The sequence below is a fragment of the Canis lupus genome, chromosome 4, assembly GCF_048164855.1.
Source record: "Canis lupus baileyi chromosome 4, mCanLup2.hap1, whole genome shotgun sequence".
NCBI classification, from domain to species: Eukaryota; Metazoa; Chordata; class Mammalia; order Carnivora; family Canidae; genus Canis; species Canis lupus.
Window position 1 is genome coordinate 72,250,998 of NC_132841.1, and position 22,353 is coordinate 72,273,350.

General features: G+C 37.0%; 1 protein-coding gene and 1 long non-coding RNA gene across 33 annotated transcripts in view; one reads left to right on the plus strand and one right to left on the minus strand.

Moving 5' to 3' along the window:
- The window catches only part of CPLANE1 (ciliogenesis and planar polarity effector complex subunit 1), a 137,439-nt gene that overhangs the window by 76,782 nt on the left and 38,304 nt on the right, over positions 1-22,353 (plus strand). For 17 of the 32 annotated variants that reach the window (XR_012030245.1, XR_012030249.1, XR_012030248.1 and 14 more), the window contains 14 exons: positions 666-776; positions 964-1,046; positions 1,787-1,869; positions 4,737-4,929; positions 7,043-7,336; positions 7,512-8,282; positions 9,944-10,110; positions 11,135-11,267; positions 12,071-12,125; positions 15,578-15,682; positions 18,397-18,468; positions 20,051-20,160; positions 20,513-20,708; positions 21,101-21,250. Coding sequence is in view for 29 of the 32 variants with exons in the window: in XM_072824844.1 (XP_072680945.1) it covers positions 666-776; positions 964-1,046; positions 1,787-1,869; positions 4,737-4,929; positions 7,043-7,336; positions 7,512-8,282; positions 9,944-10,110; positions 11,135-11,267; positions 12,071-12,125; positions 15,578-15,682; positions 18,397-18,468; positions 20,051-20,160; positions 20,513-20,708; positions 21,101-21,250 (2,523 nt within the window). In the remaining 3 variants the exon portion in view is untranslated. Of the gene's footprint in view, positions 1-665; positions 777-963; positions 1,047-1,786; positions 1,870-2,877; positions 2,956-4,736; positions 4,930-7,042; positions 7,337-7,511; positions 8,283-9,943; positions 10,111-11,134; positions 11,268-12,070; positions 12,126-15,577; positions 15,683-18,396; positions 18,469-20,050; positions 20,161-20,512; positions 20,709-21,100; positions 21,251-22,353 lie in introns of all 32 variants that reach the window. The other 15 variants (XM_072824846.1, XM_072824856.1, XM_072824848.1 and 12 more) reach the window with 12 other exon arrangements.
- Positions 10,704-22,353, minus strand: part of LOC140632641 (uncharacterized) — a 52,123-nt gene continuing 40,473 nt past the window's right edge. Inside the window, exon 3 of the long non-coding RNA XR_012030250.1 lies at positions 10,704-10,838. This is a non-coding gene — a long non-coding RNA (uncharacterized lncRNA). The remainder of the gene's footprint in view (positions 10,839-22,353) is intronic.

A 22,353-nucleotide genomic window follows, 5' to 3' on the forward strand; every position in this document is an offset into this window, starting at 1 on the left:
TGAAAATAGAGCTACTGTATGACCCAGCAATTTCACTACTAGGGATTTACCCCAAAGATACAAATGTGATCCAAACGGGGCACCTGCATCCCAATGTTTATAGCCGCAGTGTCCATAATAGCCAAACTATGGAATAAGCCCATATGTCCACTGACAGATGAATGGATAAAGAAGATTTGGTTTATATAAATACAGTGGAATACTAAGCCATCAAAAAAATGAAATCTTGCCATTTTCAGTGGCATGGATGGAAATAGAACAAAATAAGTCATATTATACTAAGCAAAATAAGTCCATCAAAGAAAGACAATTATCATATGATCTCACTCATATGTGGAATTTAAGAAACAAAACAGGATCATGGAACAAGGGAGGGAAAAATAAAACAAGATGAAATCAGAGAGAGAGACAAACCCTAAGAGACTCTTAATCATAGGAAACAAACTGAGGGTTCCTGGAGGGGAGGGGGATCGGAGGATGGGGTAACGGGGTGATGGATATGCATGCGATATAATGAGTGCTGGATATTATTATAAGACTGATGAATCATTAAACTCTACCTCTGAAATCAAGAATATACTATATGTTGATTGAATTTATTTATTTATTTTGTTAGTTGAATTTATTTATTATTATTATTTTTTTAATTTATTTATTCGTGAAAGACACAGAGGAGAGAGAGGCAGAGACACAGGCAGAAGGAGAAGCAGGCTCCATGCAGGGAGCCCGATGCTGGACTCGATCCCAGGACTCCAGGATCACGCCCTGGGCTGAAGGCAAGCGCTAAACCGCTGAGACACTCGGATCCCCTGTTAATGAATTTAAATAAAAACATTTTTATAAGGAGGATAGAAAATATTTCTGTCATTATCTTTGCTTCCCCATAATCTTCCTGAACCTTCTAAAAAGTAAACTGATTTTTTTCAAATGGTCACTTTTCTCTTTCTCCTTGTTTCCTTATAGAAGATACCAAAGAGCCTGTTGAAAGTCTGAAAAGTTCCAATACTGTCATTAACATGCTGACTTTACCAGAGCATTTAGAAGAAGTAAGTCAATAAATAGTGGGTAATGTTATTTAAATTATATTTAAGTATTTTTATTTAATCATCCAACCAAGGCTGTTGTTGTCTTAAAAGTACGCTGTAGGTTGCAGAGAATAACCAGGCCATGCAACATTTTTCTTTCACTGAAATACTATCATTAGTAAGATGTCTAATAATTTCAGGCAATGAAATTTTTATTTTATAAACTGCTATAGTAAGTTAACTTAATCAAGAATAATAGAAGTATTCTATATTCATAACATGTAATTCAGCTGTAGTATGCAGTTTTTGCACATATTTCACTTTTATGTATTATTTGTTTTCTCAAAACTATGCACTGCATTTTCAGATGGAACACAGACATTTCTAATTATTGAAAAAATTCCTTCAAAAAGGATGTTTTTCCTGTTTATAGTTGTTTTCAGAATGTACTTATTAATCACGCAGTGATGGGTATATGTAATTTACAGTGTACTTGTAAATGTAGTGTAAATAATTTGCACTGACATAATTTGTTCTTGTATTTTAATAAGCTCAGTGGCTCAGGGTGATGGGCCAAAGGCAATTCACACAGTTAAAAATCTGATCAGAGCAGCACTGGGAGTTAATTTTCATGTTTGGTTTCTCACTTGCTTTTAGACTGTTGATACTCTGGGTAAGTAGTGAATGTGAAACTAAAGACACCTAAGACAGTAATACCTACTTATATGACCCATTTTCTTCTTGGGTACTATTAATTTCAGCAGCAATCCATAAGAGAGGTTCAGTGTCCAAAGGAAGAACCATTGGAGACATGTATGGAGGAAAAATCAACTGAACAAAAAGGGTAAGGGGGAAAAGAGTAAGGAAGTGATGATTACTGCCATCTGGGATTCATTTGATGAAGAGGTTATTTTTCTCATAATTTACAATATATATTTTATAATGATATTGTGTTCCTAGTGAAATTTAACTTTATAGCTGTGGTAAATGATGATCTTTAGTGTTACAGACTTCTAAATCTTGGTAGATTTAGAACAAAATGCCTTTTGTTCTCCCATCACTATCACTCTTATCAAAGTAAAATATAGCTGTAAATAGACCAGAGTTTATAAAGCTGCTAATTAGGGAAACACCTTGTCATACTGATTCCGTTTTTGTTGGATCAAATAAAAAACCGTTATGAATCACAATATATATCTTTCACTGTCGCAGTGTGTTTTCTGCACACTATAGGGCTATTCTGTTGGCTAGAATATTATTGTTCAAGGGGAGCCAAAGACAGTTTTAATTTGTTGCAGGTGGAACATGCTTTCTTCATTTTTAGGATTTTTGAAGTTTTAGAATTTTAGAACTACCTTGGATAAGAGAGGCAATGTAATTAGATTTTCTTTCTCTTCTCGATATACAATTTTTGTTCATTTATGTGGGCAGTTAACAAAAAAATATTTTAAATGTGATGTGCCTTTACAAATACATATTTCTATTAATAAAAAACTAGTCTTTACAGTTTTAAATGTACTAAGGGCTCTGTAGTGTTCTGGGAAAAGTGTCTGCCTCCATTATATGTGGAATTTGAGGTCCCAACTAACCTCCATTGTAGATTCTTTTATTTCTACTGGGCAGTCAACAGTGATTAAGTTATATGTTCAGTCATCCAGATATATTCTTTGCTTTTTGTTTGAATCTGTTACTAATTGCTATGGAGACAAATATAAACAGATTGTAATTATGAGCTAAGCCTTATAGAGGACTAGAGAATGTTTTGATTGTTAGATGGCTGAGCTTTGGATCACTTACACCTTAGGAAATGTGAAGAATATCTTCCTAATCAATTATTAATCTTTAATTATAGTATGATCAAAGCCTTTTCAAATCCTGAACACACCATTCCTTATTCATTTTGTGTAGATACAAGTTCAGAAACTTCTAGGTAAGAATTTTTGTGTACCATTTTGATATAATAATATTTTACAAGTAGATAAGAGAATGAAATGATGCCTGCTGTGCCATTTTGAAATAATTACTAAATGTTTTGACTAAAAACTAAGTAAAATGAAAGCAACATAAACCATTGAAAGAATAATGTAGATACAAATTTCTGACATCTTTAAGTTTATTATTGAGAGATTTTCCTCTAACAGCTATGTTTTGAAGATATACAGGAACTATATATTCTATAAGAGTCTTTTCTAAAAAAAAAAAAAGTCTTTTCTGAAAAAAAGAAGTATGGTTGACCCTTGGACAATACGAGTTTGAGTCACTTGGATCCCCTTACACATAATTTTTTTTTTATAAAAACAGTACAGTACTATAAATCTATTTTCTCTTCCTCATGACTTTCTTAACATTTTCTTTTCTCTAGCTTACTTTATTGTAAGAATATAGATGCAATACACATAACATACAAAATATATTAATCGACTATTTATGTTGTGATAGTGTTTCTGGTTAACAGTAGGCTATTAGTAGTTCTGTTTTTGAGAAGTCAAGTTATACGTGGATTTTCAACTGCATGAGGGTTGGCACCCCAGTCCGTTTTTTGTTCAGGGGTCAACTGTAGTGGATGGATTACTTAAAATTGCTCATTTCCAGACTCTAACAAATTTCTAATAGTGTATGAAATGCTTTTAATTTTCTCATAGAATGGATTCATCCCATTCTATCTTTTGGGCTTTTACAGAGATTGAACAGTGTGTTTAGTGTTTAGAAGTCTTGCTGAAATAGGATAACATAGCATGGCCCTACTTAAAATAATTCTCCATTATTGGAATTTATCTCATTGCTACTTGTTGGAAACAAAGGCCAATAAAGTTGTCTTAAAATAGGCAAATCACTTGTAATGCCTGTTTTTCATGGATTTGCCAAATAAAGTTTTGTAACTGAGCTGTTTAGTATTAGATGCTTGATAAAAGGCAAATATTATTACTGAAAGGGAATGAATGTAAACCCAAATAATCTAAAAGCAATTTAATATGTTCTTTTCTTTTTAGAGACAATGATCAATTTATTTGGATATAATAATGCCTGCTCCCTTAGTTTGTGAAATCAATTTGCTTCAGAAACAAATTTGAGTACCTGCTGTATTTAAGAAATCATCCCCAAACAATCGTTTTATTTAAAGTAAAACAGAAACTTATTTTGATCTTTAATTTTTATTCCTAAATAAGCATTTTTTTGGTTAGAGTTTAATTATAAATATAAACTTTGTGATTTGTTTGGAAATGAAGTGTTCACAATACTGTTGTTTCACATTTAATGATGATCAAGAATTTGCTCTATTCCATTGTAGAATTACACACTTTTTTAACCCATACTTTTTCTAGTTTTCTTAACTACACTCTGGATCATTAAACTTAATAACAAAAAACATTCCTAATATAACTACTCAGAGTAATTGCACAGCTTTCAAATTCAGATGCTTGCAGGGACCAGGCAAATAAATTGTCGATTGTAACACCATAGGGAGGGACCACGGCTGACTAAGACATTCCATCTCCCTTAATAAAATAGCATTCACGTGAGTACTGTGCTGATGGCTGGTGGCTAGGTGGCTGAGGAGTACAGAACGATAGGCTTTAGGGTTTAAATTTCCTAAAAACTTCCAGAAAGCCTTTACAGTAGAAGAAAAAGGTAATATCAGACTCTCCAGATTGTAGACATCTGATTTGTTTTTTTCTTGATTGTGTTTTTTATATATATGCTTCTATCTAGTACACAGATCTCTGCATTTAAAGATAAATCTTCCTCAGTTCCACCTTTCGTGTCAAATGGAGTCAGTGTTGCCTCACAAACACCTGTGCCAACACCTCAGCAGACCCAGAGCAATGAACCCAGGGCTCAGTTACCAGAGTCTTCAGATTCTGTTAGGCAGATGCTCCAAGATGAAATGTTTAAATTAGTTCAGGTAAGCACATCTCCATATAACTAAGTCAATCTACACATATGATGTATATGTAAGGATTTGAAATATGAACAAAACTCTTAGAAATTGACAAGATGAGGGATTCCTGGGTGGCGCAGTGGTTTAGTGCCTGCCTTTGGCCCAGGGCACGATCCTGGAGACCTAGGATCGAATCCCACATCGGGCTCCCGGTGCATGGAGCCTGCTTCTCCCTCTGCCTGTGTCTCTGCCTCTCTCTCTCTCACTGTGTGACTATCATAAATAAATAAATAAATAAATAAATAAATAAAAAAGAAATTGACAAGATGAAATTAAATTGTAGGGGTTTTTCTGCTTTGGGCACTCTTCATTTGTTATTCAGAGGCCCGGAATCCAGGCTGAACTGCCTACTTCTCTCTCCTCTCTCTCTCTCTCTCTTTTTTTTTTTTTTAAGATTTTATTTATTTATTCATGACAGACACAGAGACACAGGCAGAGGGAGAAGCAGGCTCCATGCAGGGAGCCCGACGTGGGACTCGATCCCAGGTCTCTAGGATCACGCTCTGGGCTGCAGGCAGTGCTAAACCACTGCACCACGGGGGCTGCCCTTTTTTTTTTTTTTTTTGGATTACCAAGGGACTTTGCTGGTAGCTGGTCTGTATATTTAACAAATTTTCCACATAATTCTAAGGCACACAAAGGATTAAGAATCACTGTCTTAGACATTTTTGCTTTTCTTTTTTTTTCACAACCCATATCCAGTGTGCCCTCTTGATTCTTTTGCCCACAGTGTATTCAGTACAGCACTTGCTGTTTCTATAGCGGTAGCCAGCCTTAGACTCAGAACTTCAGACTTCCATTGTCCTATATATGCATTTTCTAAGACATTCTTTTTTTCAGATACTGTCTTAATACTGTTACTTTCCTGTTTTAAAGTGTTCTGTAAATTTCAGGTACCAATTTGTATAATATGAAATAAATCTTGCTTTAAAAATACAGAGTAAAAGGAAAAACACTAAAAATCTCAATACTAGTTATCTTTGAGGATAGGATAATGGATGATTTTTTGTGTGTGTGCTTTTTTTTTCCGTAAAAAAGCATGTTTTTTCTTTACTTTTTTTTTTTTTTTGGAATTGAAGGGAACTTAGATTTTTTTTTTTTTTTTAACCTGCAGTGTTTCCCTACTGGTATGTTTCATCAAGTGCAAATTCTTCTGTTGGGCTTGAAAGACCCACAGCCAGCTTTTACCTTCCCTCTTTTCCCATTATACTCTCACAAGTCTAGTGGTCTTCAGAGTGCAGTCTCTGGATCAGTAGCATCAGCATCGCTTAAATGTTAGAAGTGTACTCTCAGGCCCCATCCCAGACCTATTGAAATCAGAAACTGGGCATGGAGCCCAGCAAAGAGTGCTTTCCAAGTCCTCCAGGAGATTCTGATGGCATGCCAAAGTTTGGGAACTCCCGCACTCACCTGTCCTCTCCTTAGAGCTGCTGTTAATTTCCTGTTCCATCTAAGCCAGTGTTTATGCTAGTGGTTCCCAAGCTTTTCTGCACACTGAAATCATCTTGTCATCTTAAAAATACTAATCCTGGCTTCCATCCCCAGATATTCTGATCTTATTGCTGGGGTATGACCTGACCACGGGGATTTTTAAATGATGCTCAGGTGATTCTGATGTGCAGCATTTGTCAACGACTGGTCATCCCTTTGCCTTTCACCTCGTCAGCCTTTCCAGGGGAAGTCCTCACTTTCCACCTGTTTGCTGATCTTTGCTTTTTTTTTTTTCTGAAAATTTGATCACAACACTCATTTTAGGACTTCAGTAGTTGTCCTCATTCCACTCCAACAGATCACTCCTTTATGATCCCTGGGATTTTTATGTAAACTGCTTTATAGATAGCCCTGAATCTCATGATGAGTTCATATTTCCAGTTGACAGCTCTTTGAAAACAGGAAGGTATTCTTTCTTTCCTTTTTAAAAAAATCTCCCCCACCTCTGCCTCCTGCTCAGCATTCGTGGGTCTGACAGATATTAAGACAAAAGCATGATTGTTGTGGAATACTCAGATCATTGTTGTTGATTCTTTAGATTTTTTTCACTATATTTTAAAATAGTTTAATTTTTATTTTATCCTAGCTGCAACAGATCAACTTCACGAGCCTAATGCAAATAGTAGGATCATCCTTTGCTAACCTCTCAGATATACATCGACTTCTGCAGCAGCCTCAGTCTGTGCCTCTGGTGGGAAGCCCAGTAATAAACCCCACAAGAGGGAGTAGTGATGTTGATGACACCAGTAGACATTTTAAGGAGAGATCTTTTATTAAACCACAGCCTGTGGGAGAGTACACCAGAGAGCATGGCAAGAAGAGTCCACACTGCCATAAAGGAGTTGTGCTGTCTGATCAAAACAGTCATGGAAATTTACAGGTAACACATTAAAAAAATACCATTAAAGTTGTTCTAGCAGTTCAGGTGTTGGCTTTTTATTATTTTTAGCAGTTATTACATTCCACCTCCTCCAAAACATATTGAACATTGTTTGCAAAATAAGAAGTTTGTAATATACTCTAAACTTACATAACAGCTTCTTTTTCTCTTCCAGAATGTACCACATGGGAGTATTCCTTTATGTGAGTTCGAAGGCCCACCTCCCAGTACAGGATTAACTCCAGCATCTCAAAGCTTACCAACCACTGCACTGCCTCCTGCTCCTGCTGGAAGTTCTCCCTTCCACCTTTTGTCTCCATCTTTTGCCATTCCAAAGACACCTAGACTCATCCCAGCTGCAAAAACTTTCGGACCTGCTGATGGTTTTCCTTTGCTTCAGTTTCAGCCTAAGCATGAATTTAAGTCCCTCTCCTTCCATTCAGGAAGAGTTCAACAAGTTCCCTTCAGGCCCCTGCCACAGCCTAGAGAGGCATGGGGGTTATCTGCTTCCTTCCAGCCTCTTTTGCCACAAAGAACAATGCCCACTGCTTCAGTGTCCCCTTTGAATTTGAGTCACTATAATACCGAAGCCATAAAAAAAGCAGTTGAGCAGGAGAAATGGGCAGAAACTGTAACTACAGAAATCCCTAAGCATGTGAACCTGGATCAGTATGTTGGACAAGAAAACTTGACACCTCAACAGGACTCTTCAGTATTTATAAAACCAGAAAAACTACTTGATGTTAAGCCAGGGCCCCTTGAGATATCTCCTCAGAATACCTTTGGACTTCCATTATTGCATCTACAACTTAAACCTCCTTATGTATTTTCCTCTGACTCAAGGACGTTGGTAACAATTCCTTCAATACCTACCAGTACTATAGCACATGAAACAAAATACCCAAGGCTCTCATTACTCCATTCATGCCTATCCTCAGAAAATACGGTAATGAACATTGCAGAGCAATGTTAAAGCAGTCCTGCATTTTTCATACCATAAATACTACACATGAGATGAAAAGCTCTTACACATTTCTTTTGTTCCCCCCACAATTCTTTTTTTAAAATAATGTTTCTGTTACTGGAAGTAACATAAAATTCCAATTCAAAATGATAATTAGGTATTGTAAAGCTTTTAGGTCTGTCTTATATACTGATGCTAGCATCGGTGAGACTTTTTCATAGGTATTTCTTCTTCTCAGAGAAGAAATAAGTAAAATAAAATGACCAGTATTCTTGTTCATATGGGTATGATTGGGGTGGGGGGAGAGAAAGGGAGGGCACATGTGTAAGTGTCACACACATTATTTACTGTTCCTAGTAGTTATATGATTGCCTTCAAATCTGTTACAGTTTAAAGTAGTTAAATAGACCCAGGTCTATAAATAGTTGTGCATGTTTTTAAGAATGGTATTTTTTAAAGTACTTAAAAAGATTGAATCTTTATAAACCCATAGAATCCTCTTTAAAGTTGTAAGCTTTGATTTATGAAATTCAAGTTATTTTTTTTAAGATTTATTTATTTATTTATTTATTTATTTATTTATTTATTTATTTATTTATTTATTTATGATAGAGAGGCAGAGACACAGGAGGAGGGAGAAGCAGGCTCCATTCCGGGAGCCCGATGCAGGACTTGATCCCGGGACTTCAGGATCGCGCCCTGGGCCAAAGGCAGGCGCTAAACCGCTGAGCCACCCAGGGATCCCTGAAATTCAAATTGTTTAGGCTCTAATTTTATAAATTAGTAGTACCATATTAGGAAGGTAATTGAATCATTCATGCTCTGATGCACTTTTAAGATATGAAGATGGTACTGGGAAAAGAAATGGTCATTCTTTAGCGGTAGTACTTATGCCTTCTTTTGTCTGAACAGACTATGAACAGGAAAGAAAGGATTAAAGGTATGGAAAAGTAGATATTTTGAGAGCTATTTAAAGGAATTTTTTTATTAGAATGGTATAATGAACCCCTAAGTTATATTACCCAATGTCAGTACTTATCAACATACTGCTAATCTGTTTCTTCCATAATCTTCACTTCTCTGTATCCTCCCTGTTTGAAAGCATTTTAAGTCAAATGCTAGACTTATGTATTTCATTTATAAGATTTTTATTTTTAAGAGATTTTATTTATTTGACAGAGAGAGCACAAGCAAGGGGAGTTGCAGGCAGAGGGAGAGGGAGGAGCAGACTCTCCACTGAGCATGGAGCCCGATGTGGGGCTCGATCCCAGGACCCTGAGATCATGACCTAAGCCGAAGGCAGATGCTTAGCTGACTGAGCCACCCAGGCGCCCTGTGGAAGATTTTTAATGTAGAAAAGAAATTAAGAAGATTAGCACTTCTAGCTTAGTTTTTGAAATAAGATGACCCAGTCAGAATATCTAGCACTCTAAAAGAATTTATTTTTTAAACTCTGGATACTCTGATAAATCTTACCAGTCCAGATCAATTTGTTATCTTGACATGTTCTCTCTCTCTCTCTCTCTCTCTCTCTCACACACACACACACACACTTAATTTAAAGATGTTTTCCTGAAATTTTTATTAATATATTACATAATTGAGGTTTGTAATTTTAAATTATTATGCTTTATTTCTTATAGTACAAAAACCTACAACTTATTCCACTTGAAAGCCTCATTGCATTCAAACAAAGCCAAGAGAAACAAACACATGATTTATTTGAACAAGGCGATTCTGGACACCTTCAGCTTCTGAATGTCAAAATAGAACCATCTGAAGTGAGACAAGGAAGGGACAGTAAAAAAAGGCAAGTTTTTTCTACATATTTTATTTATTCATGAGAGATGCAGAGAGAGAGAGAGGCAGAGATACAAGCAGAGAGAGAAGCAGGCTCCCTGAGGAGCCCGTGTGGAACTCGATCCCAGGACCTATAGAAAATTTCTATATTGTGAGAGGGAAATAATATTATTTCTTACATTTTATTAAGGAATTCCATACTGGAATTCATAGACTGGAAGTTTCTTTTACATTTTTCTGTAACATTATGAGCAGTTTTCTTTTGTAGGACAAATATTTGCCATCTCATACAATATTCCATGTACTATCTAATGCACTGAAGTAATACTGCTATTCAGCTTACTATATTCTCTAGATTCTTACATAGGAAGCAGGAGGATAAGTGATGTGAATTGTTTCAGGACACTAAAACATGCACATATAAAGCAAGCCTGTGACATCTAATGAAGAGGGTTTATAGTGTTTTACTCATGATGGGTATGCAAAAATGTATTGACTGGTAGGTTATTACTGAGTCTAGAAAATACTTTAAGAGTTTCACATTTATTAGATCCTAAAATCTATTACCAGTGCTCTCTTTCCAGAAATGGTTCCTTCCTTCCATGTAAGTCTTCTCCTTAGCTTCTTGGGCCTTCTTTCTTCCCTGCTGGGATTTCACTGAGGTGACTCAAGTGTTCTTAACTTCTTCAGAAGGGTGCCTGGAGTCATCCCATAGGGTTTCTGGGGTTATCTCAGAGTCTGAAGAAAAGAGAGTTTGAAAATTACCTAAAACGTGTGACTCTGACTGGAGATTCCAGTGACTAACACAGAAAAGTCAGTTCAGTAGTAGAGGAACTAGAAATAACTTTCATGTCTCCCTGACCTTTGCTTATATTTGCTCAAATTCTAGCAAAGTATGTTGCTGATTTAATTATATGCCACTGAAAATAATTTATTGGCATAATTTTGATAACTGTCTCCCTATATAGCATGACATAAGTGAAGAACCGATGTTCCTAAAGTAGTAACATGTTTTATTCTCTTGTCTTTAACAGACGAAGACGACGAGCTGAGAAAGAGCTGCAAGAAAAAGGATCAGAAAAACTAAAGAGAAAGCCAAGTGTGGCTTCCCAACCAGAGGGTTCCCTTGTTAATGATAATGATTCAGAAATAGTTACAAAACCCAAGGTATGCTTCCCTGATCTGCATGTACAGAGTTGGGAATGTCTTTATGGTTTATCTAGTCTTCTGATTGCTGGAATCTTCTGATTGTGATTAGGAGAATCTTTATATCGTTAAGTACATAAACCCTGCTGCATCCCTCCATGGAATAGTAGACATATAGTTGCATTTGCGAAAAGTGAGTTGATGATAAATAAAAGAAATATAGTTTAGAGCATCTGCCTGTGTGATGTTTTTATATTTGAAATCATTCCTTGCTTTTTTCCGTGATATATTAATGCATGTCATACATGTTCTTTGGGTGGCTCCTGTTACATTTCCCACACGTAGGTTTGTTACATAACCTGATATTCAAATCAGATCTTTTCAAACATTCCTTCTAAATTTGATGACAGTTTACCTTTTTTTGCAACAAATTAGATAAACACAGTTTTGTTTACAAGGATTTTTATAAAAGCATACTTCAGTAAGCCTCAAGAGCATATTTGGAGGCACTAAGTAACATTGCTGAGTCCCTGAGCAGTTTGGGTAGGGTGGGGGTACTAGTTGAATGTTAAAGCTACTCTGTAGTGGGGAAGTGCACATTGTAATTTAGAAGCTGCATTAAATTGGTAATGTTCTTTTTTTATTGTTTGGTTTGTGAGTTTTGTGAACTCCTTTGTGGAGTTACTTTGATAGAGTAAATAAATATTTCTAGAATGTATGTGAACGCATACATAAACATTCAACAGTCCTCTTAGCTATTGAATTTTTTTCAAAATAATGTTTTTGAGTTATAATCATAGTTGATCATTTGGGGATTCATTTAGGAGCAACAAGAAGATCCTCGTTCCCAGCCTTTGGATGACTTCGATATTCCTTTTGGTATGTATAAGCATGATTAATGTAGTGTCTCAGTTCAAAGTTAACAGCTTTCTAGAATTATGTATGTAAAAGTGAGACTAAATTTTTTTTTTATGTTTTGAGACTAAGTTATTTTCATTTTATCTTTGACAAGATAGAGTGTGTATGTATGTATGTGTGTGTGTTTGTGTTTTGGTGTGTTATCTGGTCGAGCAGTGATTGACAAACTGTGGCCCACAGGCCAGATCCAGACCATGCCTGTTTTTGTAAATCAAGTTTTTAAAAAAAGATTTATTTACTTACTTTAGAGAGAGAGAGTGCACACATGCATGTGTTATGATTTGGGGGAGGGGCAGAGGCAAGGAAAGGGGAGAGAGAATCTCAAGCAGACTCCCCACTGAGCACACTCAGCCTGACATGAGGCTCGATCTCATGACCCTGAGAGCACAACTTGTGCTGAAACCCTGAGTCAGAGGCTCACTTACTGTGCCACCCAGGCGCCCCTTTGTAAATCAAGTTTTATTGAAATGCAGCTATGCCCATATATTTACACCTTGTTGATGACAGATTATGCACTGCAGCAGGGTTTGCTTCTTGCAAGAGGAATCATACAGTCTGCAAAGCCTAAAATATTTATTTTCTGGCCCTTTACAGAAAAAATTTGGTGGTCCCTATCGTAGAGTAGGCAATTAATTAAAATCTACGATAAGTTACTGATATACAAGGTCTAAAAGGAAATTATGGAAGAACGTGTCTGTTGAATTCATCATAGAAACACATTAAGGAATCAGTTGAGAAAAGAGTACCTGTGTATAAGATAGGAAGTTCTTCCCTTTCCCTAGTGGCTCAATTGGTTTCCTGCCACCAAATAACATGCATTCCCTGAGGCTTTTTCCTCAGTAATTTTCATACACGTACACATAAACATTCAGTCTCACGACTTCAGCTCTTAACATTTGTTTGGTGACACTCAAATACACACCTGTCCTCTCTCATCTTTCTTTTCTTTCGCCTTAGATTCAACATGTCCAGATTTTAAACTGGCTTCTTGCTATTAGTCATATCACCATTCTCTTGACTGGTCAAGAGTTTTACCTTGAAAGTCATCTTGATTTATCCCTCACCTTGGTTACCCCTTCCCGTCACTTACTTCTCAACCTGGTCCTCCCTCCCTTTCTTCATGCCACTGCCCTTTGTCAGGCTTCCGCCTAGCTATATTGGGCAGTTTTCTTCCCCAACTGACCTGCTTAGCTCTTGTCTCTCAGCTTCCTAACCCATCTTCTATTCTTTCCCACTCGCTTGTCTTAAAACCACTTTTTTTCTCACCCTTAAGTGTTTTGTTTTGTTTTTTGGCTTTGTGAAGGTAATACATGTTCACTGGAGAAAAATTAGGAAATACAAATAGGGAATAAGAAGAATATTAAAATCTTCCCCCCACAAAAAAACTCCCATAATTTTTCTGTCTAGGGATAGCTAGTGTTAATAGTATTTTAAGGTTTATTTTTTTAAATATCTCCACCCATATATATCTATAAATACACATATATATTTATGTACATTTATATATGTTTATATATATTATATATATAATATATATAAAGAATACCTCCTTGTTTATTACTTATTTGTTTTTACATACTAGTGTTGAGGTAAATATCTTCCCATATCACTAGACATTCTTCTACAATGTCATTTTTTTAAAATATTTTATTTATTTATTCACGACACACACACACACACACACAGAAGCAGAGACACAGGCAGAGGCAGAAGCAGACTCCCTGCAAGGAGACTGATGTGGGACTTGATCCTGGAACCCAGGATCACGCCCTGAGCTGAAGGCAGATGCTCAACCACTGAGCCACCCAGGCATCCCTACAATGTCCTTTTTAGTGACTACATAGTACTCTAGTGGGTGTACATTGTATCATTTCAAACAACAATAATCTCCAATTCTCTGATACCAATTGACGTCCTATATAATTCAATTCAATTCTGATAATAGCCTAGAATTAACACAGATCCCACAGATTAATGGCTCAGTCCCAAAAGATTTACCACTTCAGATATTAGCTACAAATGGGGTCCCCTTACACCTGCATTTTTGCCCAGTCAACTACACAGAGATTCCCATGACTCACCTTCCAGGTTCACTAATTTGCTACAGTGATTACAGAACTCAGAGAAGTGCTTTACTTATGATTATAGTTTGATTATAAAGGATAAAATTTAGGAATAGCCAAATGGAAAAGATGCATATAGGAAGGTTTGGAGATTGAGGGCACAGAGTTTCTACACTCTCCACACTCCCAGCACATCCCTCTGCTCATCAACCCAGAAGCCCTGTTAACCTCATTGTTTCAGGATTTTTATGGACATTTCTTTATATGGGTGTGATTGATTACATCATTAGCTCTTGGTGACTGAACTCCATCTGCAGCTGCTCTCCTTTCCGCAGAGGTAGGGGGGCCGGGGTGAGGCTGATGAGAGTTCTAACCCTCTGATTGTGTGGTTCATTCCTCTGGTGACCAGCATCGAAGCTATCTGGGGGCCTGTCAAGGGACACCTCACTAGCATAAGCCCAGATATAGTCAAAAGGGGCTCATCCATGAATAACAACAGGAAATTACTCAGGAAATTCCAAAGATTTAAGGAATTCTATGCTTAGAACCAAGGATGAAGACCAATATATATATTTTTATTATACTACATTGTGCCATTATTGATCATCTCTTCTGCTCCTTAGTCGTCCTGGATGATGTCCCAGGAAAATCCAAACTCCCTTAATAGACTTTGGACTTGGATTCTACTTGCTGCAGAACTTTTCCGCTTGGGTGGAAATGACCTCACCTGCAGTATGCACAGTCCCGATTTGTTTTCCTCCCCCTTCCAGCTGCTTTGTTTTCTGCTCCTTGTCCATCCCCATTTGTGTCACTTCCTACTCAACCCCAAAACATAGGTTCCCTGGATTCTACTTTTCCCCACCTTCTCACTTAGTCAGTAACCAGGTCTTGTCTGTTTTACCTTCTTTGTAATTTTAAATCTATCGTTTCTGCTCCATTTTTCACCATTACTGGAGGTACTTATCTGAACTGTTACAGCAGCCTCACTTGTCTGATTATCTTCGATTTAGCCACTCCCATCTGCTTTCCACACACTGGCTTAGGTGGTTTTTCTAGAACATCAGTTGGACCATATCATTTTCTTGCTTAACATTTTCTACTGCAGCTTCATTAGCCAGAAGAACATCTAGGTTCTACCTCTGGATATAGAGAATCTTCCACAATTTTGGTTTTGATTTCACTGAGCTGCCTTTGAGAGTTAATGTAGGTAGCACCTCATTCAGAAAGTCCATTTTGATAACACCTTGGCACCCCATACCTCCCCTCCCTTGAGTTAGATACTCTGCATTTGGATTCCAGGTAATATGTTGGCTTCTCAGTGATTGCTTTCAATGTTTTGTTATGTTTAAGAAATGCTGCAAGATGATATTAATACTTCAGCTGGGTTGCATTTCATGGCCTCTGTAAGAAAGAAGGCTATAGAATGTCAGGATGCAAGTACAAATACAGACCCAGGTAAAATACTATTTTACTTTAATTTTTAAAATTCATATATATTTATTTTTTTAAAGATTTTATTTATTTATGAGAGACACAGAGAGAGGCAGAGACATAGACAGAAGGAGAAGCAGGCCCCTCTCGGGGAGCCTGATACGGGACTCCATCCCAAGACCCCAGGATCACGCCCTGAGCCGAAAGCAGATGCTCAACCACTGAGCCACCCAGGCATCCCTAAAATTCATTTATTTTTGGCAACATTTAATGTATCTAAATTTTTTCTTCAAAACAATGACTTAAAGTGAATTTTAAGGGATAGTAGGTGTTCATTCCAGGTTCTTGTTCTCAACCCTGGCATATATTTTACAAATTTTAAACTTAAGATTAAATGTTGAATTTACAACTTAAGCCATAATAGAAAATTTTGTTCAAAATACCATGGACTACATCCTAAATCAGTAGAAATAATGTTTTGAATTTCGGTTCTCTATGCCATTAATTGCCATCACTGGGATTTCATGCCTAAAACCAAGAAGCCTGGAGCTTTGGCTGGTGAAGTTGAGTGAGGAAGAGGACTAGATTGGGTTTGGTGTGGGAAGGGCATGTGTAACTGTGTCCAAGAATAGAGTAAATAAAAGTTGAAGGAACTATTATTTGGAATTTTGCCTGACAAACTTCCTCATTCATGTAAGTGATCTGACCTTGTGTTATAGAAGTTCTTTTCTATATTTAGGAAACAGTTGCTCTTAACTGTGTTCAGAACCTTGCAAGTGCTTTTTTAAACCTCTAGTTTTATATTATTTTAAAATGATATTTATAGATGTGGTTTCAAAATAATATATAATCATAGGGATCCCTGGGTGGTGCAGCGGTTTGGCGCCTGCCTTTGGCCCAGGGTGCGATCCTGGAGACCCGGGATCAAATCCCACATCGGGCTCTCGGTGCATGGAGCCTGCTTCTCCCTCTGCCTGTGTGTCTGCCTCTCTCTCTCTCTGTGACTATCATAAATAAATAAAAATTAAAAAAAAATTAAAATATAATCATAGTAGAATATTTGGATAATGTAGCAAAGTTATGAAGAAGATGAAATTAACTATAATTATACTACTTAGAAGTAACATTTTTTTAAAGGTTTGTTTATTTTAGTGGGGGAGGGGGCAGAGGGAGAGGGAGAGAAACTCAAGCTGACTCAGACTCTGCGTGGAGTACACAGCCCCATGTAGGGCTGATTCCATGACCCAAAATCACAACCTGAGCCAAAACCAGTAGTTGGATGCTTAACCAACTGTGCCACCCAGGCGCCTTAGAAGTAGTATTTTGATGATATTTCTTTCAATCTTCTTTTGCACATTTTACATAGTTTGATACAGTAGATAGTACAGGTGTCCTCCCTCACTATCTGAACTTTCATCTTCCAAATATTATTGCTGTCTTCTCTAGAATTTAACCCTTCATGGGTTCCAGTGTTTGTTTTTTACCCAGCTTTCTTTGGACACACCAGTTAGACTGTCTCTTTAATTGTTTCATTATTATAGTATAGTTTATACATATAGTATTTACATATATACAAGGTATAGAATTTACTTATGTATTTGCTTACAGTATATGTCTGCAGTACAGTATCAGTATTCTATCTGAAATGGTCAGTACTACTGCATGTGCACACAAACTAATGGATTAAATGAATGTTAATTTAGAAGTGATGTTTAAAATGCTTTATATTTAATACTCCATGATGGGTAGTTAGTTAGATGTTTAAGAATTGTTTAATGTTTGGGAATATGGGATGGCCTAGGACATCTTTTTTCCCTCATTTAAAAACTCTCTTGGTATCTGTGCAGCACATTTGTAAGAATGGATTGGATTTGGATAACAAAAGTTACCTGTATTTTGTATCCCTTGCTTTTCACTTTGATTTCTGTTTATGCCATACATTTCCCCATATCATTAAAAAGTACTTTATAAGCATATTCCTTCTTCCAGCTGTGCCATAAAATATTTAACAAATTCTTTATTTTTGAATGCATTGGTTGGTTTCCAGTATTTTTATCTTACAAATAATGCTTCTGTATCTTCTCACTTATGAGCCTTTTTTTTGGGTCATCACTGTGATTTAGCTAACTCCTTTATCTTTACCCATGTGATAGGTCATAAAAAGGCACCCGACTGTTTAGTTTTCATTTCTGTCTGAAGTTGAGCATGTAGAAAATGTTTTTTGATGCAAATGGTGTATATGCATTTCAGAAACATTCTTAAAAGAGAAAGCCTATGAGAGGGATCCCTGGGTGGCGCAGCGGTTTGGCGCCTGCCTTTGGCCCAGGGCGCGATCCTGGAGACCCGGGATCAAATCCCACGTCGGGCTCCCGGTGCATGGAGCCTGCTTCTCCCTCTGCCTGTGTCTCTGCCTCATTCTCTCTCTCTCTCTCTGTGACTATCACAAATAAATAAAAATTAAAAAAAAAAAAAAAGAGAAAGCCTATGAGAAAGCCTTTGGAGGTATTTTACTGCTAGATAGTCTTCTAGAATTGGCTGCCTGTTAGCTAGAAGTCTGTTACCCAGGGTGAATAATAATAAAATCTGAAAGTATCATTAATTTTTAAAAATTAAATTCTTAGCTGTCAATCTACTACCTTTAATATACAATATCTAAAAATCTGCGTTCATATATTTATTTTTTTGTTTGTGAAATTTTGTTTTCTTTTTTTGCCTCAAATCTCCAAACTGACTACAAGATAAAAAAGCTGCTTCTCAAGAAGTTGTTACTGAATGTTGTAAAGATCAACAAATCATTTCTCCCATATCAGGTGTGATTTTTTTTCTTTTTTTCTGAGAATAGCATTATAATTAAAGATTATGTTTCTGTGATGCTAAAACAAGAGTTACTGTCATCTATAAAAAAAGCAATAAAACCAATCAATTGATTCAATAGAGATAGAATGATAATTTAAGTATTTTCACTTTCCTTTTTTCTAGTTTTTGAGTTATCATATAGTTTAAATTCAAAACTTGGTACCAAGTTTCCAGTATTCAATATAACAAGAAGTTATATTTTGCATATTAAATTTGAAAGTAATGTTCTATTAAAAATAAGATGCTAGGAAATAAAATGAGAGTCCTAGGACAAAAGGAACAGAGTTAGACCATTTGCTGACCTATTGTGACAGGCTTCTTCATTGTTCTTTTGAATAAGAAGCTGATGACTTTTGTAGAACTTAAGTGTTAAACATTTCAAGTGGTAAAATTTAGCTATGGACTCTATGAATATTCTAGAAACTACTGAATACTGAGTTGTGCTCTTTTATTTTATTATTATTTTTTTAAGAAGATATAGAGAGAGTGGGGGGCTGGCAAAGGGAGAGGGAGAATTCTAAGCAGGCTTCATGCTCAGCTCAGAGCCTGACGCAAAGATCGATCTCGTGACTCTGAGATTGTAACCTTTGGCAAAATTAAAAGTTGGATGCTTAACCAACTGAAGCACCCAGGGACTCCTGAATTGTGCCCTTTTAAAGAATTTGAATTATATCTCAATAAACCTTTACAAGCAAACAAATAATTTTTTAAAAAGTGTTGAAAGTAAAAAGACATAATTATGGGTTAATTTCCTAATCTGGTTTTCTTGAACTCTCCTAAACAAACATGATTTAACATATCTGAAATGGAAATAGGAAATTACAGCATTTTCTTTCTTTACTTCTTTCTTCTCCGTGCCCAGCATGGAACCTAGCACAGGGCTTGAGAGATCAAGACCTGAGCTGAAATCAAGAGTCAGATGCTTAACTGAGTGAGCCACCCAGGTGCCCCAGGAAATTATAGCATTTTCTTGATATGACTTAGACACTTTGTTATCCTTGTGAATCATTTATATGAAAAAAAGCAATAGTCAATCTCCCATCAATTATGAATTACTCTAGAGTAAATTGCCTTTAGAATTTATTTATGTTATGAAACTTCTACTTGATTTTTTTTAATTTTTATTTATTTATGATAGTCACACAGAGAGAGAGAGAGAGAGAGGCAGAAACACAGGCAGAGGGAGAAGCAGACTCCATGCACCAGGAGCCCGACGTGGGATTTGATCCCGGGTCTCCAGGATCGCGCCCTGGGCCAAAGGCAGGCGCCAGACCGCTGCGCCACCCAGGGATCCCTCTACTTGATTTTTAAAAGATTTTATTTTTAAGTAATCTTTTCCCCAACATGTGGCTCAAACTCCGAATCCTGAGATCAAGAGCCACCCACTCCACTGACTGAGCCAGCTAGGCACCCCCTACTTAGATTTTTAACAAAATATTATGTTGTTTGTTGCTAACTTGTTATAATGCTAATGACTTGGAGCTATTTACAGGTTTTTGTTTTCTAATTCTTGATTTTTCTTTTCTTAATCTTCAGAACATGAACCTTTGACTGTTCCTCAAGTGTTGGCTCCAGATGTATATCTAAATCTCAAACTTCCCAGTGAAATATCAGAGAAACCTATGTCACCTTCACCATCGGATCTGGTACTAAATTTAGTATTGTGTTTTATTCAGAGATTTAATAATATCTTGCTAAAATTTATTATGGTCATCTGGATTATTCAAGTGTATAGAATGAAGTGAGACTAAAAATGTCATCTATGTACCTTTGTTCGAAAGATTTAAAAATTAAGATTTAAATATTGTGCCCCAAAGTGTTTAAACTAAGACCATAACACATACTTCCTACAATTTTCCCTAAGTTAGATCCATATAAGCTCTTCTTGCCTTTAGAATTAAATCTTTTTTTTTTAAATCTTTACAGAGGAGGAGGGTGCAGATTGGCTCCATAGATTAAAAAGAATATATCCTTCTTTGATTTTGTGTTTTGGTTCAGGTTGGACACACTTACATAAATGTGATTGACATTAAAGCTGATGATCTACAGGAATTGCCTATCAGAGAAGAGCCTACAAGTGATACTATTATCAAACAGCCAAGTGATCATCTGGAGGCCCCAACTTCTGCAGAATTACATTATATGGCAGCTTCAGTTACAAATGCTGTTCCCCTGCACAGTTTTAAGGGTGAAGGTAATATTTTTTTCCTACTTTTTAAGTAGATTAAAAACATTTTAAGCATTCTTGAATATAGCATGGTTATCCCTTCTCAAGTTTCTTAGCTCTTCTCCAAACCCACTATACTTTTGGATGTTTATATTCACATTTAAAAATGTTCTTTTTGTGGGAGGGGCGGAGGGGCAGAGGGTGAAGGGGAGAGAATCTCAAGCAGACTTCCACACCCAGTGCAGAGCCCGACGCGGAGGTTGATCTCACAATCCTGAGATCATGACCTGAGCCTAAATCAAGAGTTGCTTAGTCAAGTGAGCCACACAGGTGCCCCTAGAAATGTTCTATTAATCTTCTAAATACCTTATTTAGAAGGTTAGACTCAATCTTTGTTATGTTTTTCGTATTCTTGATAGAGTCTGCTAATTCCACTGTGGATGTATTATTTAAACCTGCAAAAGTGTCTCCATCCTGTGTGGATGAAAGAAGCTGGAGACCTGGTGTCACAGAAGTGAAGGAACCTGGTGTCACCTCACCTATATCATCAGATATACAGCAGGACAAAGGTGAATGCCCTAAATATATAACATTACTCTCTCCCTTCCCTAAATTACTGATATATAGAAACAGGCTCTAAAACTTGGTAATTGTAGGGCAGTTCCAGCGACTTAGCAGTTTAGCGCCACCTTCAGCCCAGGGCGTGATCCTGGAGACCCAGGATCGAGTCCCATGTTGGGCTCCCTTCATGGAGCCTGCTTCTCCCTCTGCCTGTGTCTGTGCCTGCCTCTCTCTCTCTGTCTCTCTGTCTCTGTCTCTCTCTCGCTCTCTGTGTCTCTCATGAATAAATAAGTAAAAAACAACAACAACAAAAAAAACTTGGTAATTGCAAAAGAAATCAGGAAAAGGCTTTTCCCTTGCTAGGGAGAGTGGGGTCAGATAGGTAAATGAGGTAGGGGCATGGTTCCAAAGCTGGGGCCCATGGGTATTTTACAAGGAGACTACAGGTCTTTTTGTGCATATGTCTTTTCTTAAGTAAGGAGGCTAAAAGTAAATATCCTATGGGATGTCATGAGTGCTTTGGTTTGAAAAAGGAATTCTCATCTTTCAAAAGGTGGGGGATTCTAGAATAGCACATAGAAAATGCACAGGTATGTAGCCAACAGTACAGTATTATTAGTAAAATACTCAGTTTTATGGTTATAAATCAGGTTGTATCATCACAAAATATTTGCAAGATTTAGAAGAATATTTCTCCAATACCTAAAGTTATTACATCTTGGGAATGATTAGATTAATCTTAATCAGACTTCATGCAACAGAAAACCAATCTGCCTTCCCGTCCCACAGCTGTTGGGAGGAGTGCATCATCCAGCCTGTGGGTTGCCAGATGCCTGGGGGCAGAGTCCTGCCCTGGCTGCTCATTGTGTATCAGCAGTGGGAACTCAGGAGAGAAGAGGAGTGTGTGTGTGGTGCAGGGTGGCAGGGAAAGCTCACCGGCGCTGTGTTGGGCATGTCTGTCACAGCTGTGTATACAGATCTGTGTATACCAGATTTTGAAGGCATGGTCCTCTCTCTCTCCTGTCATGGGGCTGTTTGGTACAAGGGTACCTTTTGGATTCAAGTAGAACAGACCTGGTTTTTAGTCCCAGCTCTGTTACCTCCTGGTTTG